Source organism: Xiphophorus maculatus, chromosome 4 (genome assembly GCF_002775205.1).
Source record: "Xiphophorus maculatus strain JP 163 A chromosome 4, X_maculatus-5.0-male, whole genome shotgun sequence".
NCBI lineage: Eukaryota > Metazoa > Chordata > Actinopteri > Cyprinodontiformes > Poeciliidae > Xiphophorus > Xiphophorus maculatus.
The window spans coordinates 24,126,857-24,154,429 of record NC_036446.1 but is presented as its reverse complement, the minus strand read 5'-3'; the positions used below and the strand labels follow the sequence as shown (position 1 = coordinate 24,154,429).

The window sequence follows — 27,573 nt, the reverse complement described above, 5'->3', positions numbered from 1 at the left end:
AATTTGATCAAAAACAAGTTGTTTTCAGCTGGGCTAATTATAAGTTGTTCCGTTTTAAAATTAGCCTTCTTGATGAGATCTGGACTCACTCACACAAACACTGCAGGCAGAGCTCCATATTGAATTTCAATTTGAACGTTTAGGGCATCCTGCTTCTGTTTCTCTTGTTACGACGAGAGAAATGGCAAAGGCATGAATATTGTCAGTAGGGGCACCATCCAATAATTTGAGCGTATAGAACAGCTTGAGAAAAAACCCACTGGAGGTTTTGTGCCTTTTTACCATATGAAAATGCCAAGCTTTTTCTAAATCTCCTCTCACTTTACATTAAAAAGATCGCTGTTTAACATGGCCCAATCGAAAGGGCCTCAATCACAAATGAGAGTTTGAGCTATCTGGACTGGCGCGCGTTCGTTATCGGCCGAGTGTCTACTTGCGCACAGTTCGGCTTTTGAGAGCCAATTTAGGCCTATTTGCACCTCCTCTCACTTCAGACTGGACTATGACTAGACATCGCCTTTGATTTGGCTTTTTAGGTAAAGACAACAACTGAAGGCAGAAGACTCAACTCTTAGAGCCATCCTGTTACACTAAGGAGGTTCTTTCCTACCTGATTTTAATTTTTGGTTTTTAGTTTATGTACAAGAAATGGAGGAAAGACGAGCAGAGAATCATCTACAGCTTCCAAGTCGTCAGCCCAGCCGTTCTGCAGGTAGGAAAGAACAGAAATGAACTAATATCCTGAAGCTGAGTCTAGATTTCATCAGAGAAGAACATCGTAGTGGGTTGCCCTGATTATGACCAAAATATTTTTTTTACTTTATTGTTGTAGAATTGGCCAACAAATAAACAATTTGAGTGGTTTTGCCTAAGACAGATGCAGCTTTCGGTTTTTACTATTATTATTGGTTTTTAGATCGACATTAACACGCTAAATGGCGAGAAAAAGAAAAAAAACTCCTGGCAAACCTTCTTCCCCCTGAATTGATGATAATAATTGGGTTAAAAGTGACAACTACAAACATTGCCCAAACTGAATGTTTTTGTGGGAAAATTTTGAGTAAACTATTAAGATATATGAATGAGCAATTGTGTTAATAAAATAAAGTTTGTATGAGAAAAGATAATATGAAAGAATAAGATGGCTGCTAGGCAATGGGATAATCCATGACTTGTGAATGACGTCATGACCTACATATTTTTCAACCTCATTTCAGTGAAATTACGAAAACTGTCTTAGATTACTAGAAATAAGAACTGGATCCTGTTTGAGTGGTGAACTATCAACGTGAACTAGTTCATTTTTACCTTTGTGAAATTCTGGAATTTCACAAATTCCAGAATTTAGCCTAAATAAACCTCATTATTTAAAATAAATATTAAAGCCCATTATGAAAATGTTCATTGAACAATGTGTTTTGCAGAGCAATGTGTTTACCACTGTCAGAAATTCAAGAAATATGTAATACTTTAAAAAAAGACCTTCAAGAAAAAAATGTTTATTATCTATTTAAATGTTTTCTGTTAATCCCTGAATTAACATCTTTCCACATGAAATGGAAATGTCGAAATGAGCAACAACTGTAAGTAGGCCCCGCTGCATGCTGGGAGGTATTCCCTCTGTCTTTGCAGAGTAATCTCCATGACAATCCCAAAGGGGAACAGTAGCACATTCTGTTGAGAACTCAAATTCCTCCCCAGAGTCAAAGACTTCCTCACTGCGAACCCACTGAACCCAGGCCGTCACACCCACCTCATTTACAACCAAGAATTTCACTTGTGTTTATTTTCAATAATGGCCAGCGGGAGCAAAAACAGTGTAAAGGGAGAACGCTGGGAAAATGGCTATAGCTGCTGCAGACTGTAAGACATCCATCTGTCTGTATATTTTATTATTATTATCATTATTTCGGTGAATACAAAGGTATCATGATAATGCAGACAAGATGATAAGTTGCAGGTCACTTACCCAGGAAACTTTGGCAACCTTGTATGAATTGACAGAGATTTAGAAGTAGAAAATTTTTAAAAATAGGCTGCACTAAATGCAGTGCTTTGAAAAACTCCCACAACAGAGTTGTTCTATTTTTGTTTTCTTTGCCTCACCTCGGTGTGTCAGATGATCAAATAAAATTTGATAGCAGATGTAAACAGCCTGAAGAAAAAGAAACTGCACATTTGTAATGAGCATTTTGTTTCTAAAGGAAAACGCTATCCAATCCGTCCAGGTTAAATGTCAAATTGCATTTTGCCCCTAAACATTATATCTGGTTGTGACAATGTCCATTAACTCTGTGGAGGGTTTCTGTCTCTCTCTTTTGCAGAAGCCAAACCGAGCGATTCTCAAGCTTGTTTAAGGTTACGCTATAGCAATCAATCAAATTCAGGTCCAGATTTCCATTAAGCAAAATGTGCAAAACTTTTACTTTTTCTTTTGAGCCAGTTCTAGTTACTGCATGGGCAACAAAGCAAACAAAAATCTGAAATATCCTTTTCACAACACAGTGTAGCTGAACATATTTTGTGAAACCCCCTATGATAGCATTGTAAATCTGTCCTTTTTCTTCCTTTTCTTTTTGATTATTACTGTTATTATTTCAAATGCATCTGTTGTTAACACTTTACAGAGTTGTTCTCCAACACTTCCACCGCATGATTTGTGACTAGATTAATCAGATTGGCTGCGTTCTTGCCCACTGTGGCATGTCTCCTTGGTGAACCCCCCTTGATAGTCCCTCATTAGCTTCTTCAACCCATTTGTTCTCCTCGTTTCATTGCCTTGGTGTCTGGATTTCTTTTGTACCACTCTGTCTGACAGCTGGTTGGTAATTATGCTTCCCTGTCTCTGAATAACTTGTCTCTCCAAGTCTTCATGGCATATAGTTGAAAGGTTGAGCGAGTCTGCCTTGAAAGGAAGGGCTCTGCTATAGGAGATGAGAGGCCTATATATGTAGGGGGACCGGGGATTTAAATGTCTCAGCAGCAGCACAATGTCTTTCTGCATTATTTTATTACAGATTATATAATTTTAATATATCCTTTTGCCAAAATTCCTGCTGGATGATTAACTTTTGTCCCTAAAACAATTGAAACCTAATGTTAACCTACTTTATTCATGCCAAAACTCCTTATGGATGATAATATGTTTCACTTTCTTGTTAAAACACCCATAATTAGCCAGGTTTCAACCATTTGACCTAAACTGGACATTGGCTAGGCTGTTAGGAAACGACTCAGTAACCTGCAAGGCTCAACTTTGCTCTAGAGCATAAAAGCTGAAACTGTAGTCATCAAAGTGTCTAACTACCAACCAAGAAAGAAGCCTAGAACCTTTGATTGCTACTAAAAAGATATGTTTTGCTGCAGCTTTATGAGAGCTTTCATTAAAATATCAATGTGAGTGCATTAGTCTGTATGTATAATTTTGATCCTGTCTGAACAGCCACAGTAAATTTAAACTTCGGGACTGATTGTCAGCTTTAAACCAAATCCACCCCGAAAAGGAAACGGTTTCGATAACGCTTTAGAAAGCTAAAGTTAACATGATAATTGTGCCTGTGACCATGATCGTAAACTTCTAATCAGAAAATAAGTAAAACTCTCTGCAATCTGTTGTTTATCCTTAGCACAAAAGGTCACAATGTTGTCTTGGTCAAATCTCAGCAGGCGTTGATGGCATTTATCGACTTCTGTTCCAGTTGATATGGATGTTAATGTTGGACAGAAATAAATAAAATCATTTGCATCTTTTTTAGACGGTACAATGTCCTGATATGTTCTCTTCTTTTAAAAATCATTTTGCATTAAATACAGTCTCTTATTTTTGGAACTGTCAGTGGGGCTGACACAGTTTGCAATGTGCAGCTTTTGTTTTCCCACAACATGTACAAACATTTTTTTTAAAAATCTATAGCTTTATACTAACTGTACTTGGGTTTAGTGATATTTTAAAGTTCCATATGTTATACAATTTTTTAAGCTTTTATAGCCAAAACAAACTTTAACTACCGACTAATCCACCACATTTTGACCAAAAAAAAAACTATTAAAAGATTTTGATAGTTGCCTTTCTTGGGTTCTCATAGATTATCAAGAAACTGCATAAAAAATATTTCAAAAGGTTGTTCTCCTTGAAAGTCATGTTTGTCTAAAACAATAAATATTAAGAGAAAAAGTAACACCTCACACCCAACAACCAAGTCACTATGAGAGAAAAAAAAAGATGTTACTCCTCCATAGCAACAAAAGCAAAAATGGAAATAAAATGAAAAAAAAAAAATTTGCTCCAGTTCTTGATGATTTTGCAACAGAAACTGTTATCTATCTACCTAGTAGATGCTGATCTTTAGAAAACACTAGCTGTGGAAAACAGCGCATTGTGCGTACTGCAAACTATTTAGTCTGCAGTTTTGAATGCAGCCTCTGTGTCACACCAACAAGTGCAAATCTTTCTAATGAAGGAGATTCATGAGGAAGGTAATACCATTTACCGTTTAAACCTTGCATCCTTTGGTGATCAAAGGAAATTATTCTGAGAAGTTAGAATAACTGAAGAGCAAATTGCTCCGTATAAGCCCAGAAACTCGTGGAAAGAAGACAATGCAGTGAGAGCTCTATTACTTCATCAGAAGGTGACGCAAATTCAACATATCTAAATTGCTTTCAGTATTTAATCTCTTCTTAGCCTTATAAAACCCAGTGGGATAGATTAGATAAGGCTTATCATTTAAAAGAAACACAATTATAGAGTTAAAATTTATTTGATAACATCTTCATAAACATCTTCTCTAACTAAATCTGGAAAGGTGTCCGATTAATGATGCCAGGTGTTTGATACAGCGCAGCAGCTCAGGTGTCCACATTGCTGTCATTGGTTACTGACCTTTGGACGGAGCCTCACAAAGACGAATGTGACACAAGATATTTATCAGCTTGACATAACGCTCCGAAATGTCAGGTAGGTACCAGACATTTCATAACACGTTTGAATGAAACAATACGACTGTTAACCGAAGGCAGCGCTCTGAAGCTGCCGTCAGTTGAGTTTTTTATGGTATTTTGTTCCAAACAACGTGCTTTCAAAGCAGATTTGGGCCAACAAAAGGTCACAGTTTCCACTCATGCAGATTGGCTATTTCGCTCTGTTGTTCGCACATGTGACGCATTTCACTTTATATGGTGAAATCTCTGAGTTCTGCGACAGTGGCCCCTGAGTCTATTTACTTATCAGATAGTACATGACATTCATCGGTTTATTTGGGCTGTGTTTACCCCCGAAGTCTGACCGTGGCCTGCAATTTTACAACCAGTCCATTTTGAAATAAGTGGGTTGCCTATTAGAGAAAGACGCAGCAGCAAACAGCAGCTCATGAACTCCATGTGCTCACAGGAGTCTCTGCTGGTTTGCTGCTGTTTGCTTTTGCCGGAACTCATGTCCTTATTGATACACCGGAGGATAGATTCACATAGCAAACAACGCCCAGGTGATGTGAGTTGTTGATGCTGAAATGTTGCATTGCAATAGTGTATGCTAGAACCTGCAGTCAAAATCAAATGTACTTATTTCACATCAGGCTACTTGTGTTGGATTTTAGTAAAGTTAGGAAAACATTTAAAAATGTCTTCCACTTCTTCTCATCAGAAACGTTTTTGGCTCAGAGTGCAATGATGATCTTTTTTTTTTACATTTTTGGTGATAATTCCTAAGGCCATGCTATAGCTGCCTTAAAGTTAAAGCGTTCCAACTTATTTTTGCAAAGGACTGCGTTCAGGCCCATTCAGAACATACCCTGCCTCTCGCCTAATGATTGTTGGAGTGAGGCAATAGCCCACTGCAACCTTGTGGCAATAGGTGAGCATAGACAATATTTAAGCACAAAATTAAAGCATGACCTGGAAGGACCCTGGGAGACCTTGTCCTCTGCAAACTGGTACAGAGGACAGGAATTTACATGGACGCACATTTAGTAGAGGCAGCTAAGAGATGGCAATGCCTTTGAGTTTATATTGTTAGAAATCCCTCCAGATGAATCTGAATCGTAATTTCTAGATCGTCGTTCTGATGGTGGCTTAAAATCAAAAGACAAATTCTTCACGCAAGAATAAAGTTGAAGCGGAAAATTGATCAAACTAAGTTTGATGAAGTCGCTCGCTGAGGGACCAGAGGGAGATGCACTCAATCCTGACCTGCTGCCTTGCATTTGATTTGTCTGAAAGCATGCAGACACCCTGTCACTGGCAGCTATAAATAGAGCATGTCCAGGCACACACACACACACACGCACACACACGCCCACACACACACGGCACATAATTGCAGCAGTCCATGTCTATTGATTTTTTTCTATCATTAGCTGAGCATCTACGTTCTGACATAACAGGCGGTGGGGTTCATTTGAGCAGAGAACTGGTTCAGCAGGCCTGTAGGACCTTCTCTGCTGCTGTTATATAATCGCCACGGTGGGATATACATCCAACCTAAAGACTGATTCACTCCTCAAGTGCTGCAGATTAACTCCATCCAATCGAATCCATTCTCATATTAGCTGTGCGGGGAGCAGAGGAGTGCTCAAAAAGAGGCTGAGGCAGACCTCGATGCCATTTCATTTGCATTTCGTCCATTATGCAACATGTTCCTCTGCGGTTGCAGAGGAGTGAAAATGAGCTGAACTCCAGTGACCTATCCAACGAGGAACCCCGCACCAGCCCACCAGCCCACAACGCTCGGCCGGCTGCACTGTGGAGCAGCAGCTGAGAAAACACATACGGACATCAACAACACAGACACTTCTCCAGATTACCCAATGAACACACTCCTCAGTGAGTCCAAGAGCGCTAACATTGCACATCACATGATATTGCAAAACAAATCTGGGTTCAGTGTCCTCCGTTAGAGGAAGGATGGAGTGCAGCAGACCTGGAGGCAGGTGTTTTTCCACCTTCCTGTCACATCATGTGTTAGTGGCACAAGTTAATGATCACTGATTTGCTCGAACCAGGTGACAACCTGTTTGTGTGTGGGGGTGCGTGTGTGTGTGTGACTGGAAAATCCCACTTGAGCATCTTTGTTTACTATCACACGAGATGTGTGCTGACTTTTAAACTTTGAACGATTCAGACGGTAACTGTGATATCCCCCCACAGATGAAGATGTGAAGTCAAAGCGGATCCTTGCATTTCCTCTGTTGCGGGTGGGCAGCTGTCCTTGACAGGTTGGTGTGGTCAGAACCAGGCTCGGCCAGACAGGCTACCCATTTAGAGCTGCCGCTCTGCTGATAGGAGCGAACACTGTGTGCTTTTTCCTCAACCAGAGTGCCGCATCAATCTGCAGTGACAGACGGAGCCAAAGCAGGGCAGTATGAGCAGCTGCAGTAGTATTCGTTAACTTCTGACAACCACGACAAGGCAGGACCGATCTCATGCTGGCAAGCCCCCCCACACCTCCGCAAAAAAAAAACAATCTGCAGAAGCCCCTCGTCAGCACGCCACCCCCTGTAGAGTTCTCCTGAGTTTAGCCGATAGGAAGCTGGAGATGGCAGCATGTCAACCTGCTGGGCAGTCTGAGGGTTTCGGGTTCAGCTTAGATTAATCGGGAGTGCTGCTGTGTGACACACTCAAAACGAAGAGGCCAATCAATCCTTCGCATGCAGCTGCAAAAGACCCAGAGTGCAATAAGAGGCTTGATGTGGCAGCAGCTGGGCAAGAAGGCGAGCTGCTCGATCCTGCAAATGGAAATGTGTTAATGTGAAGGAAAGGCTGAGAGGAAGAAATTGGCATAATTGTCAAAAATTTAATCACACCTTCTTTTTATTTACTAAAATTGAGAGAGGCGATGTGCAAAATGCAAATTAGTGACTGATACACACAAAAGGACAGGAAAGCATCTGATTCAGGAGCAGAACTGGACAGAGGAAGATGTAAGCAGGCGTTGTGAAAGCCTGGACATCGGCTTGCTGATAACAATGACATAAGGTGTCCTTGATCTTAAATGGAACCCAAGTATTATGACCGAGCTGCAGCTGTGATATTACCTGATGGAAGATAAAACACAAAGTGTTTTAAATTAAAAGTTTCTCATTGAGCATCTAATGTATTTTATCAGGGGATTAATTACAATATGTCCGTTGCTAAGTGAGCACAGATTGCTCCAGGAGTAATTATTCAGGTTTTTTATGGCCGCTTCCAGACAGGGTCCAGTCCTCCTGCCTTTGCTAACACGTCAGAGAACTTGTAACTTTGGCCTCTTTCTCCCAATCTTTATGAGTATATTGCAGCTGGCAGTTTTCCACTCATGTGTGGCATCAGACGTTTTGGAAGAATCGGAGGGTTGCTATCAAAAAGCCAATAGAATCAAAGTTGCAAAAGATGGCGGCGATTTTTATTTCACTTCTAATTAGTCAATTATCTCTTGTGTCGACTCAACAGATCCGCAGACAGGGCAAGGAGGGGAGATAGCTGCTCCATTATCTCAGCCTGCCTGGAAGACCCAAACACTGTTGCTGTGAACGGTAAAAGGTTTCCTGCTTTAGTCCTGTTAAGAGAACGCCTGGTCCCAGGGCCGCTGATCCTCTTACATCACTAGCAGTTTTATCTCTGACCCCATACGTACAAATCCAGTCACATCAAATACACACACTGCGTCAGAATGAACACACACACCCACACGTCCACACACACACGCCACAACGCCTCCCATGTACCTGCCAGATTATTTCATAGTTTCTTTTCAAAATAGCCTGAGAATTTGCTCTTTTCTTTCTTTCTTTCTTTCTTTCTTTCTTTCTTTCTTTCTTTCTTTCTTTCTTTCTTTCTTTCTTTCTTTCTTTCTTTCTTTCTTTCTTTCTTTCTTTCTTTCTTTCTTTCTTTCTTTCTTTCTTTCTTCTAATCCTATGGCAAAGAGTGGACCAGACAGGTTACATCACATCTCAGAGGAGGGAGCTGTAGATATACTTAATTAGGTGAAAAGTCAGCTTGAGAAAGTGCTGCTTGGAAAAAAAAAAAAGTAAGTTAAGAAACATTAAAGTTCTACATTACAATGGATACATTACAGACTCTGCGACTGTACCAAAACATCACTGACTGCAACTAAAGTTTAGTTTTGTACAGATTAATCTGATGATAATTGCTTGCAAACATCGGAGAGGTAAAAGAAGAGAATCTGAAACTACATAAAAAAAAACCTAACCAGTCATGAAATATACATAATGATTTTTTTTTCTGCACGTTTCTGAAAGACTTTTTCTATATTGACTTTTAGACAATCTGTCATGAACTATGGAAAAACGTTTGGTGTTTTAGTAATGCCAAAAACTTGCTCTGATGAGGTACATTACCAAGTGTATTTTTTTACGACAGTAAGTGCAAAACACCAGTAAAATTACAAACACATTTTCCCAGTTACATAACAGAAAGGGGGTAAATAACATCAAGCTGAGATGCACCCACAGTGGGCTGTGGGCCTCAGGACGCTCTGCTCGCAGATGGTGAGAGGAGAGCGAAGGCAGATGGTCATCTTCTCCTGCACCCCCTCTGATTATTCCCGATTTCTATGACCCTCTGATGCAAAGTTGCTGTCAGGTCGTATCAAAGATGTAAGATCTGCTGCAGCTCTGCAAGTTAGTTTTTTTGTTTTCCCTCCAAACGTGGACGTTTTTAACCCTGACATTCATCTTAGTCATTTTATTGACAAGATTATTTGAGGGTTTTTTTGCGGCACCTTTCTGTCAACACCTAATCAATCAGCAATGAAGGGCAATATCCTTTTTCCTGCCCTCTCATGATTGATAAGAATTAATGATAAGCATGTTTACAGCATGTTTACAGCATGTTTACAGCGTGTTTACAGCGTGTTTACAGTGTAGTGCTGAGCTAATGCTGCGTCAGGATCAAAGTGTACAGCACCCAATAACTAAAATCTTGATCTAACATGCAGTTTCCAGGTCAGTGCTGGAAGCAATGTGCATTGCATAATATTAGTGACAGTGGCAGCGTAAACCAGTGAACTAGCTTATTGAAACAAACATGAGAGTAAAAAAGTAGTGCATGCAAATGTTATTTCTTTCCGAATTTTGACATTTTGTGCATGTCAGTTTTGCAGGTGTTCAACAAACAACACATCCTGGTGCAGGAAGAAACATCCAGATTAATTCTGAGATCACAATTCCACTAATAAATTAAATTGTCTACTCGTTGATCACATATGAAATAAAATAAAGATTACACTTTTTTTTTTTTTTTTACAACTAAATATCTGAAAAGTGTGGTGTGCATTTTCATTCCAGCCTCCTTTAACAACATCCCTAACTAAAGTCAAGTAAAAGCAGCTGTCTTCAAAAGTCAACTAAGTAGTAAATACAACCCATATGTGTATAAATCCAGCTGTCCTGTGAAGGTTTTTTTTCTCACAACAATAGTGAACAAGTAGCATGGTGAACATCAAGGAACACAGCCGGTGTGTCATAAAGCTGTGGGGTAACTTTACAGCACGGATAGGTTGTAAAATAAAAATCCCAAGCTTTGAACATCTCATGACTCGCCGTTCAATCCATCATCTGAAAATAGAATGAGTATGACATAGCTGCAAACCTACAAAACACATGGCAGTCAACCAGAACTGCTACATATGCTAACACTGCTCATCACCCTGAAGACACCATGTCCACAGTGGGATATGGTCACATCAGGATCACGTTGTGTGAGAAAACCTGAAAAGGTTTGTTGGATATGAATGTCTTTGCAAAGCTCTATGTAAGACGATGTGCACAGAAAAACAATCCAGTCTTCCCGAGATAATAAGTAACACTTTTTGCATAAATACATCAACCTGTTTGCCCCCTGCAGTGGAGAGTCTGCAGTGCTCGGGAAAGTAGAGGCATCTTTCACACAACTCTGAAATGCCAGAGTGGCATTCTATTTAACATGAGCAGTGTGTGTATAGATAGCATTGCCTATGTGTATGTCAAGAGGTTTTTCACTAGAGTGCAAGACCTGCTGCTTGTACTTGATGTTTCTGCTCCTTGGCAGAACGTTATACAACCAGAGGCGCTGTGAGGGAATGCAGACGAAGCATCGCTGTTTGCTGATCTGTAGGCAGAATTCTTTCAGGTTGCGTTGCATAAGGATCTCCTTTCTGTACTCTGGGCAATCAATGATTCATTTACTAAAGGCATCTTGCATATCGAGTCCCAAGCTTACGCTTGATGCATTGCAGATCATTAATAATATATTTGGAACGGAGACAATAGCATGAAAAGGCAAAACAGTCGCCAGACAAAACTTCAGCTTGCCCACATGTCCTCATTCGTCCACGCAAATATTTTTGATAAAACACAACGTGTTTAGACCCGGCAGCCGTCCGGTTTGAATATCAAACAAATGGGCAAGCAAACACACGTTCTCACAGATCAAACACGCCAACAGGCAGCGATGCCAGGAAACGGCCGTATGACCAGCTGATCAAGACTGAGGAGCGCTGCCAGCAGATCCAATAATGAGTGCGAGGCTGCAGACTCTGGTTTTATTAGGAATCAGATAGAAAAGCGGGCAGATATTGAGGCCTGGCATTTGTGAATTCACAGCTTCATGAACCTCCTGCTGATACTGTTAGGTTACCAAAGATAAAGGAGAGCTGTGAAGCAGCAGGACTTCCCTACCAATGGACAAACACTTTGAAGTTTTTGTGTTGTCGTCTTCGCATTGTTCTGTAAGAAGAAGAAAAATTGCTGTCAAGCATGTACAGTAGTAAAACAATTTCAGCTTCTCCTGCTATGTTGTGCTTCTGAATGTAGACATGATTTTGTCTATAAAACTAGAGCTTCAATATTTAATCTTATCAAGAGCAAGAAAAAAAACATAATTGACATATAATTCTTATATTTGAATTGACTGATTGAAAAGGATGGATGGACAATAAACAGCAGAATTTGATCATTGCAGGTTACAAAATATTATCTTTTTCTTCTCAGAAAGCATTGCTCAGAAGAAACACTGATTTTTTTTTTCCTTTATAAAATAGAAAATATTCAGTTTACGCTCTGAGTAGGAAAAGGCAACGTTGATGAGCTTTTATGGATCCGACACGCTGACAGACCGAACCAAACACAGAGCAGTCTCCTCCCCTTTCTGGCCTGGCCTATATTAACTTTCCATGGAGCTCCACCTCACAACTAAAGCCACATGGAGTGGGAGAAGGCACCATCAAGGCACTGAGAATACCTGCGCATATCCACACAGATGTAGAAATCTGGACTACTCTGAACTTTTCCCCCTGCTGTTTTGGATGTGTTTGTTTTGTTTTTATTTTTGATGTATGACTAATCCCTCTCATTGTTGGATTTATAACATTTTTTTTCACCATGTTGCGCCGGTTATTCCAGGAGAATTTCAGCCTTGGTAAGTGAACACTTTGGGGTGTATAGTTATTTTTCTGTACATTCAGTCAAACACTCAAATAGAACAGTTAAAGAAAAAAGAGGAATCAGGAAAACTTACTGTTGCATGTACTCAGACACTTTGTAAGAGGTAAAACTTCATGCACATTTGCATTAAAGAGGCTTCTTGGTAATCAGATGGCTCTACGAACAAAGCTGCATGACTGCAACTGCGTTTGTTTTGGGTTCACAGATTATAACACAGGGCTAACTGTGAGTGGTAAAAATAGAAAGCTCTTAGTCAGATGCCGGTAGGACTTGATGTCAACTGTTTGTCTCATGATGTAACAGGAGAGGCCAGAAGAACGGATTGAAATTATGTCGGCACGGGGACACATTGTTAGCATTTAGGAGAAAGTCACAAAATGATCCAAAGTAGAGACTTTGGATCATTTTACACCTTACACCTGGTGTAAGGTGGAGTTTGTGGTTCATAAGTAGGGCAAAGAGCAGCAACAGGGCAAGAAAAGCCCTTGATCTGAGTCTTAGTCATTAATTAAGCTTTTATCAGAAACAATCAGAAAGTCCAGTAGGTCAGACACAAGGGAGTCAGTTCACTAATTTCAAGTTAGTTTCTTCTTAAGAAATTTGTCTGGATCCTCCTAAAGATAAAAACACTGTAAGAGACAAAATGTTGTTTACTTCTGAGTCTATTTAGGATAAACCATGTAGTACTGGTGCATTGAAGTTAAAAAAAAAAAAAGCTGCAAGCATTTATTTCTTTCTTTAAAATGAAATGAGGAAAATTATATAAGCTTAAAAAGACAGCCCTGCGTTTCTTGTATCCCCCGGTCTTAAGCAGCCAACAAATGCATCATGGGATGTTGACTCTTATTATATCAGTCTTATGAATCTGGAAACGGTGCTTGGGGAAAGCAATATGAAAGTCGACTCAAAACGCCACCAGAGGAAACACAAAGTCTTTCTAGCTTTTTGTTAACATTTCAGCGCGCTCCGGTCCGCACCACGCTTCAGTCCGCATGCAGCTTACTCCATCGGAGAGCCCATCCCGGCGGGTGAGGAGCATCTGCATTCAGGGACACATGGATTCTCACATGGTCTGGCTGCGGATGCTGATGTAGGCTGCTGCGGCTGTGATGCTGCCATGCCTGCCTGCACACGCCCACCTGCATGCTCATCCATTCACAGTATCCACAGTCTGGATTACTGGCGATCAGGATCTTAAGTGCGGATTGTAAATATACCAAAAAGTAACTCAAGGATTCATATCTTGTTTATCTCGGCTTTTTTCTGCTTCTCTCTCCTCGTGGCGGATATGATGTGAGATCCAGGGGGAGTCACCCAGCTCATCTCAGTGCCAGATGGGCTTCCCAAATCCGCAAACTGCATTGAATAACATGGCCGCAGGATTTTCTCACTGCAGAGCAAATGTGGCCTAATGCTGCTGAGAAAACAACATTAAATCATACTAAATGCAAAAACAAACAGACAGATGAATGGGATTAAGCAATGCTGAAAACAAGGGCTTAATTGCACAAAAAAAAAACACAAAAAAAAAACACAACAAAAACAACTGTGATCGCATGGATGATAAAGTCAAAGACCAGTCACGGTAACAGCACTGGATACTATAGGTCAGTATGTATTTTATACTTATTTTTAAAAAGTGCTTTAGATTAATCGGAAAATACAGATACAGCGGGGAATTCTCGTTTTAAAAAACATTCTTACTTTGGAGCATGAATGATTATCCACACATTCCTTTTCCCTCTGTATTTGTAACGAAACGTGTTGATGAAGATAGTGTCAAATTCGTGGTCACTTAACTGGATTTAAACCGTGTAGGATTCTCGAGTTTTGAATGACTTCTGCCGCTTTCACGTACTGCTCGAAGCTCCAACATCCAAGATCCTGGTGCAAGTGTATACACTTAGTGCACTGTTGTTAAATTAGTTAATTGCTAAAACAAACAAACAAAAAACAAACAAACAAAACTTTTAACCCCACAAGATAATGAGTTGTAGTTAATTAAATACAGTTAAAGATTAAAATTTGATAAAGACTTTGTAATGAATGCTTTTGGGGAAATAAATTATATGATTAATAAGAAAATATTTTATGAATATTTACCTACTACAGCTAACAAAAGCATACTTAATTTTGTGAGATTCATAATTTGCCAAATAAAACTGCATAAAAAAATATCTAATTTAAACCCTCTAAAGTAATCGATTAAGTTTGTTATTATTTATCTAAAATAAACAAGTAGGTTATTTTTGGAGAGAATAAAAATATTTGAATTGGCCTGATTCAATAAGTCATTCATAACGTGCTTTCACCATAATTGGAGTATTTCCGACAATCCATGAAGTAGCCTCGTTACGTCACTCCTTCCCTTCGTAGCCAGCCTAAATGGCGTTTGCAGCAGATCCGCAGAGCTCGGGGAGCGAAGCGCACGCAAACCTAGTCCGGGTTCGGTTTTAACAATAACCCCGCTAATGCAACGAATAAAGACTGTGAGTAACGTCTCCTATGTTGATCCTCCTCGTCGTTTCGTCCACCGTGTGTTGTTTCAGTGCTGGGTTCGTGTCGCTTTGAGCCGTTTTTCCGGAGCTCGGCTTTGTGTTGCTTAGCACTGCGAGAGCCGGACCACGTAGTCAAAAGCCTCAGCCAACAACGGTTCCTTTGTTCGTGTTGTTCCAGGGCTGCGTTTTAACGCTGTCTTTAATTACTTTAAAAAAAAAAAAAAGCAGCGTCGAAATAAAATGTCTTGTATCTAATGTTTCGGCCGCGTAAACGTTGCTTAATAGATGCGGTATTGTGATGAATTTACACCGAGCCGGAGCGGCTTGTCGTTATGGTAGCGGTCTTGTCGTTTTTTTTTTCCGCCACCCGCTACCTGATCCGCTAAAGGCTAATAAAGCCGCTAATAACTCAGCATATAAACTAGTATGTATCTTAGAACACATAATGATTTTTACATTGTGTTATTTTATACGTGTTTATCAAGTCTTGTATTTTTTATTTCCTGAAATGCATCCATGCACAGAAACCGGACTGGCAAGCGCCTTTTGCCGGGTAGGGGAGGGGCAAGTAGAGATGGAAATTACGGCTCTTTTCCGAGTCGTGGGACTCTACTCGCCTAAAGGAACCGGTTCTGTTGGTTCCCAAACAGCCCAAATACTCCAGATTCATAAATGGCTTATTAATAAGGGAGAGCAAATACTTTACAAAAGCCTCAGGCAAACTACCAGTGTAAGCGGTGCAATAGACATGATTGAAAAAGGCGCAGCATGAATAACTAGAGTATTAGAGGGCAGAAATGAACTAGAACGGAAAATTTAAAGCCACACTTAAAACTGTCTTAATAAAAACGAAAGTTAAAATAAGAATAGTTTACATGTTACTTGGTAGATGTAGTGTTTATTGAGAGGCTTATATGTTATGCTAGATTTGATATGGAAAAATGTTAAAATTGAATGTGTATACCGGTACCAAATGAATCACACAATTTAGAAATCACATTTTTATGGATTTGGATATAAAATGAAAATGATCGAGGAGCTTAAGGAAGAATTCCTTCTACTCAATCATTGGTAGAGATTGGAATATTTATCTTAAGTATTTTAATAAAAATGCTATAAGGTAAAACTTTTTTCACTGTTATGATGCGATCCAAGTTTTTCTAGGGCTGTAATCAGTTTTCCTTAATATTCTGATTTTATGAGCCCATTTTGTCCAGGTAAAAACTCTTAACTAGACTTGTACTCGAAGTCAAATGAATGCGTGTCTCTGAAAACATTTTGATTTGATAAAGTTCTCAACTGTATTTTTCTTTATCCCCCCCATCCCTGTCTTGTCTTCCAGGTTATATCCAAGTAAAATGGAGGATAGTTTTGATTGTGACTGTGGTGAGCTTGAGCCACCTGATCACTGAGTAAAAATTTATTTTGAAGATTTAACAAGGCCAGACGCATTTCATTTTTATATATCAGGAGACTTGACCAGAAAAAAAAAATACTAAAACAGGAAGAAAAATTGTGCATTTCTTATGAAGCTGCTCAGGACCAGTCATACACTGAATGTATCTGCACTGTGAGGATGCAACTACATGCTTTTATAGTTTAATATAACCAGTGCTATTTTTTTTCCTTTTCCAATTGGCCTCAAAGTCCATTCCATTGTAGTCTATAAATCGTAGAGCTTATCAGCTAAATATATCCTTGTACCAAAAGGGTTGAGGAGAAATTTCTGTTTTAAAATTTCTCCCAACATTAAACATGGAAAGAAAATATGATATACTAGAGTCCCATATTTGAGAGTGACGGCTAGCCAGGGGGGACTTGGTAGTCGTCTGTAGGGGGGTTAGTTAGTTCAGCCTCTGAAGCAAAGGGGGAATTATTTGATAATTCCTCTGGTGGTGGTGTTAAAGTTGGACTAGGAACAAGCCAGGAAATAGGCAGAAGTTTGGCGTAAAACCCTAAAACCAGTCGTCATGGCGGAGAAGTTTGAGTCACTCATGAATATCCATGGGTTCGACCTGGGATCTCGCTACATGGACTTGAAACCTCTGGGCTACGGCGGGAACGGCCTGGTGTTCTCGGCGGTCGATACCGACTGTGACAAGCGCGTGGCAGTAAAGAAAATTATCTTGACCGATCCTCAAAGTGTGAAGCATGCCCTGCGGGAAATCAAGATCATCCGAAGACTTGATCATGACAACATTGTCAAGGTATGGTTCAACGTCAAACAGAATATTTGATGGAGCGTCTGAACGACGGGATGGTTGTTTTTACAAGATGACACGAGGCCGTGCTAACGCTGACCTTTTGGTCTGTACCAATAGGTTTTTGAGACCCTAGGCCCCTGCGGCCGCAGACTAACGGAGGATGTGGCGTCGCTCACAGAGGTGAACTCAGTCTACATCGTGCAAGAGTACATGGAGACTGACCTCTGTCAGCTGCTGGAGAGGGGCCCCATGTCTGAGGGCCACGCACGGCTCTTCATGTACCAGCTCTTAAGGGGCCTTAAGTACATCCACTCAGCCAATGTGCTTCACCGTGACCTCAAGCCTGCCAACCTATTTGTCAACACGGAGGATCTGGTACTCAAGATTGGAGACTTTGGGCTGGCCCGCATTATGGATCCTCACTACTCCCACAAGGTAAGGAACAGTTATTTCTAGCTTAGAAAAAACACATAAAACACTGTTGTTATCTGTACCTCGATTGGTTCTGCACTTTCTGCTGTGAGATGAGGGTGTTGTTGCTCTAACTCAGCACGTTTATTGGCCGGTAGCGTGGTGCTCCCCTGGGTGACGCAGTTTTATAGCAGGAAGTAAATAAGACAGGATGTGGTTCCTTGAGGTGACGCCTCGGCTTCCTTTCTCAGCAGAAGTGGGGCTGGAGACGCCAAGCGCTGAGAATTTTCCTTGGTCGGTTGCATGCAAAGGAAAACCTCTAAAATTAGAAGTTAAATTGGTTTAGACTGGAGCATGGGTGACCCATGTTTTTGCCAAAAGTTTGTTTTTTTAATGCAACTAATTGAATATAGTAATTGAGTTTCATAATGTTGGTAAAAAAGGACTTGGCATTAAAGGCTACAAGTTTATGTACCACATGTCAAATGCATGTTTTATAGCTCTGTATACAATCTGCATTTGTTGCTTTTTCCTTTGAATGTAAAGATCAAGGTTCACCCTGTTGATTGCAACGAGGTGATAGTCTTCTGTAGCTTTGCTGTGTTGTTGACACTTTATCAAAAGGATGAGGAAATGCCTGTCCATGGCCATATGGTGGTGTGAGGTGAGGAAATCTAGGTTGGCCGGCCCCTTTTTCTCTCTCCCCCACTCTCTCTGTGGTTGGATCTGGACCTCCGTTAAGCGTAGAGGGAGTCAGATGCTTACACGTGTCTCAGATTAGTCATCGGTAGGTCTAGAGTGAGCTCACGTGGTGTGATCTATTCGACTGGTATGGCTTCATCATCAGCCAGGACTCTGGCACCTCATACAAGACGTCTGACACACACTGGTTCACCACGTTTTCAAGGAAACACCTATACTACAGTTGTCTAGTCGGTTCACAAGCTCATGACTTGTGTGTGCTTATGAATCATATCCGTAGAGACGCTATCACTGAGCAATAGGAAAGGGAAGGTGGAAGCTCATTGTTGACTGGAAGAAGTGAGGTTTTCACACGATTCAGACACTGTAGAGTGGAGTGTGGGGGTTGCATTATGGGCGTTTTCTCTGTATAGGCAGATTTCTAATGAGAAACATGCATGCAAGTTGGTATTCTACAGCTGCCTGGTGGAGGGGGGTGGTCTTTTGTTTCATTGTAGCCTCTATAGTTTTTATTTGTGTGTAGATGGTTTGAACGTCCTCTGGTCTTTGTACACATTTAGTCATGTCAGTATTGCTATTGTGGCAGGGGAGTTAAAGGTGATTCATTGCAGTTCCTGTAAATTGATAATTGTTTGATGCCTCACTTGTTTTTAAGATTTCCATCCATAGTGATGGTGAAAGCCTGGAATGTTGTTTTAGAATTCCTTGGAGCAAATATGCTTTCATAAGCACCATCCACGTCATAGCGAGACAGTGACTGTGAGCGTATTTAAATAGCATCGCTAAAAACAGAAGCGCTCTTTTTCTAGCGAACCTCAGTTCCTGGTTTACTTTGAGTAGTGTGATCAGGCCACCAGGCTTCAGTCTTTTTCGTTTTTTTTCTCACCTTTTTCACCCCGTTTTTAATTCCTCGTGACTTTCTGATGTGTGTTTGTGCTGGTTTGAAGTGTTCTGAAAAGGCTGGCTTTTTTTCTTCCTGTGTGAGCTTAAAAGTTGTCCCTTATTTACCAAGGCTCAAGAATGACAAAAATTCACGTGCACTCATACAGTTTCTCCAAGCCATGCCCTCCTCTTTCCCCAGCCAGCTCTTTGTCTTGTTTTGGGAGTAGGGGGGATAAGGAGGGGGAGTTGCTCAGGGCTTTATTTAAAATTTCCAGTTCTGGCCTGCCCTTCAACAAGAGCTAGACTTCAGAAAGTCCTCACCTACTTCTGCTTAATCAAGCTTTTTTGTTGTTGTTGAACGCTCTAAGCTACTCCAGGTTATTTGTAATAAGTTCTGTATAGTCACTTTTTGCACGTTCTTCTTCTACTTAACCTGTTCAGATTTGTTCCTTATTGTGAACACTCATTTGTTTTAACTGCGATCAACTGAAATCTCTTGGAATGAAACCCGCGGGGTTCATTCTTTAGTCTTTGGGGGTTTTCCATTTAGTCAGGGTTAGCTCCACCAGAGTAAGCTCATGATTATTAGAATCATGTGCTTGCTTGATGTTTGGTGAAAGAGGCAGTAATTTGAGATGCTGGAGGAATGACTTCAGTTTTCAGTGATCCTTTAAGGAAAGTTCACCGAGGTCTTTTCTGCTGCACGAGCTTCCTGAAACTGCAAACCACAAGCACAGTTACACTCAAGCACTCATTTGACCCAGTTTTTTTGTGCCAGCAACAGGCTGGTCTGGCAGAGAGAAATATGCAGCAAGAAGTCAACACATACCGGCTTTCTGTTCACAAGCTCTTAACGCTTTGTCGCAATAGAAAGCAGTTTAACTGTAATCTGTTATGTGTATTGAATATGTATGTTATGCAGTGTGTCATGGCACTGTATTGAGGTTTGCTCTGGTTATCCTCCTAAAAGTCACATTGTAGAACCGGAAAGTGTTTCATGGGGTTGAGACGCATTCAACGTCAGAAATAATTGAGCTGTATTAAATTAAATTAAATTTAAAGGATCTGAATGATTTTAGTCATAAGTTTCCAGTCGGGAAATTAAGATGTATTTGTATTGTTTTTTGTTTTTATTACATCTTGTTTGACCATATTCAGGAAGTTTAGACTAATGCATTCAGACGCACCGAGCGAGCCGGTTATGAGTCATAAAAGTCAGCCTGTTCTGATCTTGATCAAGTGGTTGACTTATTCACCAACTGTTGCCAAAGGCATTTGAATTGTTAATGCGTTGACTTGGTCTGTTTATGGTAAATGGGCCACTTCATTAAAAGAGTCAAATGTTTACCGACCCACTTTATGCTTTCAGTTATTGGCGACCTTTAAATTTGCTCCTCTTCGTTCAGTTCTGTTTCCACAGTGAATCATCTTTGCACAACCATGAATGCTAACCTAATTTGCATCCCTTTTTCTGAACTGGTTATATGGTTTTCTCCACTGTAGTCAGCTGCAGCTGCATTTCCATTGACCATATAACTGCACATACTGGAATTACATTTAATTATTGGAATTCATGCCTATTATGTGGGGGGGGGAAACCAACACATTTCTCGATTAAAAAGTTTGTGGACTGGGTTGAGGAGGTTTTTCAGCTGTATCAATCAAGGTATTTTTGCAACACTACAATGGACTTTTTTTTTTGCATCACATAAGTCATGTGATCAACAACCGGATGTTACTACTGGCAGAAAAGATGAAGAAGACGAGCGAATGATAATGACAGTGGTTTTGAATATCACACAGTTATTCGTGTCTTATTTTAAGTATGTTTACTATTTAATAGAAACACAGCAATTATAAAATTGTGTTTTTTCAACATTAGCGGAATATTGACAGTTTTGTGCACATTTTTGTAGTGGAAACGCAACTAATGTTTAAGTTGGCTTTACTAGCAACTAACCAGCTCCAACTTGGGGTCAATAGTTAGGTGCAACCCTGTCTGTCCTCCATACTGCGTTCTAATTATGTCCGGCCTCTTTCTCAAGCCGCTATTCGACAAACCGATTAGCTGGTTACCTGGAGGAAGGAGATATGTCTGCACTTTGTGCCATTTATAGCTCTGTCAAACAAGGGCTTGCAGAGCGTCGATACACTTGAGGATAATGTGACATCAACTATCTGCAGCTAAATTAGGCAAGAAAGAGGAGCCTTGCTTAGTGGTGAGCCGACCAATTTTGTCATACCATGAACTACAGCTGCAGGTGGGGGAAGCAAGGGTGTCGTTTTACTACAACCCCTTCCCCCAGACCATAGTCCCCCAACACCCCCCCTACACACACACATACACGGGGAGGAGATGGACAGTTCGCTTTCCTTTGTGTTCAGTGGGTTGTGATTTGTCGAACCGACTGTGGAGGGCAGGTTGGTGTCACCGCTGTGGCAGCAGGGGGATTATCCTGCTCTCAGATTGCTGACATGGCCTTACACGTGCTTTATCTGCCCCTCTTTTCATTTACCCCCCCCCCCCCCCCCCCCCCCCATTCCCCACCACCACCACCTCTCTGGGGTCTAACGGTGTACTGAACCAGAACAGAGCAGCTCTGTTTGGGAAGTTCCACCAAACTACCTGCGTTTCCATTTACCTTAGAATTATGTAAATTGGAATTACGAGAACAAATTTGATTAATGGAAATGCGTCAATTTGAAAAAAACTCACATTTTGTGCTGGGACGAGGTTGGTTTTTCAGCCATATCAAAATTGGCTGTTTTTTTTTTTGTTTGCTTGTTGTTTTTTTGCAAATCTGTATTGCAAACACTGTTTTCTCATCAGGAAAGTTTGTCTCTTTGGAAAATGCACAACAGGTTCCACCAAATGTCTCACAACATCACCATGATTTTGAATAATTCACCATGTGTGATTTTAATTGCGTTTCTTATTAAATGGAAACACTGCAATTGGAATTGTTTTTCAACATTAGCAGCACATCAAAAAAGTTTAGCAGACATTTCTAATATTTGCTGCTACTGTTGAGTTTAGTTCACTCTAAAGGGCAGAGTTCACATGCAGCATTTGCCATGTTGCATTTCAAAAGCAGAAATCAAGAAGAAATGCCGCAGCAAAGAGGCTGTTAATGTCTACGTACTGGTTTCTAACCTTTACTTCCCATACACGTAGAATCAGTTTTACTGCACTGTCCTCTGAAGGTTTGATGTTTTTGTCTACACAGGGCCATTTGTCTGAAGGTCTCGTCACAAAGTGGTACCGATCTCCTCGCCTGCTGCTCTCACCGAACAACTACACCAAAGCCATTGACATGTGGGCGGCTGGCTGCATCTTTTCCGAGATGCTCACTGGGAAAACTCTTTTTGCAGGTAATTAGTGGCTCTGTTTGAATTGTTGAACTTTCCATAGCACCAGAGGAAAGTGGCGGAGGAGATAAATTTAGGAACGGTGGGGGATAAAGGTAGAGGCGGCTTGTTTCCATTCTAAGTCTAACTGGGGCCGAATGAAACCATCCGCTTCTGTAAGAACCGCCTTAAGCTGGGCACAAGGCAAACAAAAGTTGTTCCCATGATCTTCCACACTTACCCCTCAGTCATGCAGATGGTGGCTGTTGTGTAACCCTGGGAACAAACCAACGTTTGTCCGTCCGTTTCAGGAGCACATGAACTGGAGCAGATGCAGCTGATCCTGGAATCCATCCCAGTGCTGCGAGAGGAAGACCGGCAAGAGCTTCACAGCGTCATCCCTGTCTTCATCCGCAGCGACATGTCAAAGCCTCACACGCCGCTGGTCAACCTGCTGCCTGGTGTCAGCCCACAGGGTGAGTCGCAACCACTTGCAGAGTCACCCAGCACTCTGTGCTGAAGGTCAGGTTACTCGTGTGTCGCTACTCCAGTTCCTTGATTGACAGTCTTAATTTTCCTCGTTCCTCTCTAGCCATGGATTTTCTGGAGAAGATCCTCACCTTTAACCCCATGGACCGTCTTACTGCCGAAGAGGCCCTGGCCCACCCCTATATGGCCGACTACTCCTTCCCCCTGGATGAGCCGATCTCTCTGCACCCCTTTCACATTGAAGACGAAGTAGATGACATCGTGCTCATGGACGAGAGCCACAGCCATACCTGGGAAAGGTGCGCTGGCAAACTTGCTAAAAAGATCTGATAACCATGATAACCATTTATTTATTTCTGTACTAAACTGTGTGTTTGCTGTTTTAGGTATCATGAGAGCCAGTTCTCAGAGGCTGATTGGCAGTTGCACAGCACCCATGACCCAGATGAAGTTCAGGTTGACCCCAGGGCGCTCTCTGACGTTACAGATGAAGAGGAGGTCCAGGTATGTAACTTGGACTTGATGAAAGTGGGGATGAGAGGGTGAAGAAGTGAGATGAGATTTAAAGAGGAACAAAAGCTGAACCTTCTCCGTTTCTCTCCAGGTCGATCCTCGTAAATACACCGACGGCGATCGGGAGAAGTTCCGGGACGAGCCTTCCTTCGACTACTCGACCCTGCTCCCGTCGGAGCGGTCTTGGCAGGAAGACCACCACGAGAACAAGTACTGTGATGTGCAGTGCAGTCACACTTGCAACTACAAGGCCGTGTCCCCCTCCTACCTGGACAACCTCATCTGGAGGGACAGTGAAGTCAACCACTACTACGAACCCAAGCTCATCATCGACCTGTCCAACTGGAAGGAGCAGCAGAGCAAGGAGAAGGCCGACCGCAAGGCCAAGAGCAAGTGCGAGAAGAACGGGCTGGTGAAGGCGCAGATCGCCCTGAAGGAGGCCGAGAAGACCCAGAGTCCGGCCGAGAAGGACAGCGAGCAGGAGAAACACCAGGCGGAGAGGCAGCAGAACCAAGGCTTCGACTTCGACTCCTTCATCGCCAGCACCATCAAGCTGAGCCTGCAGCCGGAGCCGTGTCCGGAGGTGACCCTGCTCAGCGAGGTGGGCCTCCTCAACGAGCTCAACTTCTCCGTCTCCCAGCTGGAGGCGCCCCGCTCTACTTCCATGTCAAAGACCATTAGTCAGGAGAAAGAGGAGAAGTGCCTAGTGAACCTCGCCCAGTTGGGCGGCGGGGGTCTGGGAGTGGTGGCCGGGGACTGCGTCTGGCCCACCGAGCCCTGGGAGAGCTTCGGACCCGGGGAGAGCCTCGGCGACGGCGGCTGTCTGATAGACGAAGCGTGCTGGGACCTCCGCAAGGCGGACCAACTCCAGAAGGAGAGCTCCTACACCAGCTACCTGGACCGCTTCTTCAGCCGGAAAGATGACAGCGTCGCCGAGGGCGTGACTGGCTTGGAGATGGAGCCCTCGGTGGTGAAGGAGCTAGACGACAGCTTCCTGGACACTAGCGCGGAGATCGTGCTCAATATGCAGCTGGACTCTCTGGCCTTGCCCGTGTTTGACGGCCCCGACGACTTGCCTCTAAAGTCCATCCAGGCGTCCCTCTCCCCTTGTGCCGTCAAATGTTCCCCTCAGATAGCCCACAAAACCTACAGCAGCATCTTCAAGCATCTTAATTAAATATATCTTCCCTCACAGTGCAAAATCTAGGCAGTTTTATTTTAATTTTAATACGGTGTTATTGTACTTGAATCATTTCATACCATATTTTTTATTATAGTTTTATTTTGAGGAGTTGATGGGGGCTGATTTATTATATTCGAAGAGTTTCATCATCACTCTGAGCCTTGATCACCTGGCCTTCATGGGTTATTGTCTACGCCCTCATTGCTAAACCGGCATGTCGTTGCACATGTAAGTACTGTAGATGGAAGGGATGGAGGGAGGAGAGAGGCGAAAAAATAGAAGGAAAGGATTTAAGAAAGGAGATTTTGAAGGAAAGATCGGTGAACAAACATTGCTGTAGGCTTTTCAAGTGCTTTCAAACGGCCTTTTCTGGGTTGGGTGTATACATTTGGGGAAAAGGAAAGAGGGTTGGGTGGGTTCTTTTTCTTTTCTTTTTTCTTTTTTTCCTTCTTATTCGACTTTCTAACATGTTTCCCTGAAGAAAGCTTCCGTAACAATCCTTTCATACTGTAAATCTGACACATGATGCCAGCAGCAACCATTATCGTAGGCGTTAAAATGTAAACGTGTTATCTACCTCAAGGTAACAGCAGTGAGAGACACTCGAAGCCACACTAGTGCTTTACACACATGACCATCCTCATACCATGAAATGAAGTGGTCGCAAAGATGAATATGTCTCACTTCGGCATTTAACATAGTGAGGTGTTTCAGTAATCGTTATTTATTTCTAGCAGATGTGCGATATTTATTTTATGAAACTTTGTTATGTCAAATGTGATTCTTGAAGGTTTGAAGAGCTGAACAGACTTCCATTCTCATTTCGGCACTATAAGGATGTGCAGGTGTTCCTTTTTGTTTTTAACGTAGGATGCAAATTCATGTTTGTTTTTTTATGAAGTTGAGGCTTTCCATTCTTTTGTTCTACTGGGTATTGTCTTTTTTTGTTTTGTTTTTTACATATAGGTGCATTCTGTCTTTTTTTTGTGAAAACCTGTCTCATTTGAAGAAGCGCCTAAAAGTCTTATTTTTATTTTAAGAAATTCTAAGTGTTAAAAAAAAGGCCATGGAGGCAACGGAAAGGTACATTAAAAAGCAAAGCTAACGGTGGGTTTAAAGTACGTCAGTTTTAATTGTATGTTGTTTCTTGGGGGGGTTGGGGTGTTTTTGTTAAATTTCTATGTACTTTTTCCAGGCAAGCATGATGAAATAGGTTAAGGTGTAGCATGTAGAACACTTACAGACTTTTTTTTGTAATTATCGGTTCCCCTGTTCTACAAAATATCTCAAAATAAAAATTACTGGCAAATAAAATGTCACTGACTCTTTGTTTCATTTACAGACATGCTCTTGTTTCAGAAAGGATAAACTTTGAAACGCACTCTCTTGTTTAGCTTCTTGTTTAATTATTAGACTAGTGAGCGCTTGGCATTTGGCTTCAGTCATTTGCTCAATCTAGTTTGAGACTGAACCACTCAAAACTTTTCTCATTCTGTATAAAGATGTGAAAATACCTGAAGAGATCTGCTTAGTCACCGTACTGGACTGATCCAAGTCGCAATTTCCTGTTTCTGCCAAGAGTCACATGTGACTCTACAGGGCTACTTTAGTCATTTCTGCAGAAATAAGTAATTTTTCAGAGGGTTGGGAACTATAATTGAAGTTTAAAACTTTCCAGATTATTAATTAATGAACAATGCATGATAGATTGTAATGGTATCAAGGTCTCATTGGCTGAAAAAGGCCAGATACAAAATAAGTGAAACAACCTATTAACGGCACAGTAATGGGGAAAATCAAATTTTCACATTAAATGTCACTATCATGATTAGATTTTTTAAATTTATTTTTTAAACTTTTCCACTATCTGAAATTATTTACAGGGGTGGTATTAAGTATCTTTCAGACACACAGTGCCAATTTAGAATAGAATAGAATAGAATTACTTTATTCATCCCAGCAGGGAAATTATTTCGCAGTTACAGCAGCATAGAGACAAGACACACAACAACCACCACTGAGTAGCAATGTAGACAAGATAAAATAAAATATGACATGCTGTCAATATAAAAAGTAGAGCAGACCTTGCAAGGATTCAAAATGCAGAAACAGTATGTATATGTAAATATATGTACAGCAAGTGTGCCACAGTGCAGTTGTGCAAAATTGGACTGATTAGTGCAGAACAATGGTTTAGCTTTTATTGTACAGTGAGATGGCATGTGGCAGGAAGGACTTCCTGTATCTGTCCCTACGACAGCAGAGCTGGAGCAGCCTATGTGAGAAGGTGCTCTGCCGTGTCCACTATGTGGTGGAGAGGGTGCTGCTTATTGTCCATAATAGACAGAACCTTCTTCAGTGTCCTCCTCTCCACCACAGTTTCCAGGGACTCCAGCCTTAGTCCCAGTACAGAGCCAGCTTTCCTGATGATTTTGTCTAGTCTATTAGAGTCGCTGGCTCTGATGCTGCTTCCCCAACACACAGCAGCAAAGAAGATGGCACCAGCAACAACACTGTGATAAAAGGTCTCCAACATCTTGCTGCACACATTGAAGGATCTCAGCTTCCTTAAAAAATAGAGTCTGCTCATCCCCTTCCTGCACACAGCGTCAGTGTTAGATGCCCAGTCCAGTCTGTTGCCGATTACAACTCCCAGGTATTTGTAATCCTCCACCTCCTCCACCACTTCCCCTTTGATCTTTAGTGGCCGTGAAGGTATCTTCTTCCTTCTGAAGTCAATCACCATCTCTCTGGTCTTACTAATGTTGAGCCTCAGGTGATTCTGGTCAGACCACTCCACAAAGCTGTCCACCAGTGTCCTGTCCTCCCCTTCCCCTCCATCCCCCAAACACCCGACAACCGCTGAGTCATCAGAAAACTTCTGTAGGTGACATGATTCAGAGTTGTACTGGAAATCAGTGGTGTAT

The 27,573-nt window shown here is 41.6% G+C and overlaps 1 protein-coding gene across 3 annotated transcripts; it reads left to right on the top strand.

The window, feature by feature from the left end:
- Positions 1–12,171: 12,171 nt before the first annotated feature.
- On the top strand, positions 12,172–25,960 carry mapk6 (mitogen-activated protein kinase 6). 3 transcript variants are annotated; one of them, XM_005799737.3, is made up of 8 exons: positions 12,172–12,390; positions 16,257–17,121; positions 17,236–17,553; positions 22,341–22,485; positions 22,773–22,937; positions 23,054–23,249; positions 23,337–23,454; positions 23,555–25,960. In XM_005799737.3, exons 2-8 carry the CDS (start codon positions 16,885–16,887, stop codon positions 24,638–24,640), a joined length of 2,265 nt encoding a protein of 754 aa, XP_005799794.1. In that variant the 5' UTR covers positions 12,172–12,390; positions 16,257–16,884; the 3' UTR covers positions 24,641–25,960. The 3 variants fall into 3 exon arrangements, with proteins under 3 accessions (XP_005799794.1, XP_023188017.1, XP_005799793.1); XM_023332249.1 differs by lacking the exon at positions 12,172–12,390 and adding an exon at positions 13,940–14,023; XM_005799736.3 differs by lacking the exon at positions 12,172–12,390 and adding an exon at positions 14,780–14,905.
- Positions 25,961–27,573: the final 1,613 nt, after the last annotated feature.

Bases quoted from the DNA above. Each gene is read 5' to 3' on its own strand.
- mapk6 (XM_005799737.3), top strand. From the start codon at position 16,885: ATGGCGGAGAAGTTTGAGTCACTCATGAATATCCATGGGTTCGACCTG. The intron at 22,486-22,772 runs GTAATTAGTGGC...CGTCCGTTTCAG, and splicing joins TGGGAAAACTCTTTTTGCAG to GAGCACATGAACTGGAGCAG. The intron at 23,250-23,336 runs GTGCGCTGGCAA...TTGCTGTTTTAG, and splicing joins CACAGCCATACCTGGGAAAG to GTATCATGAGAGCCAGTTCT.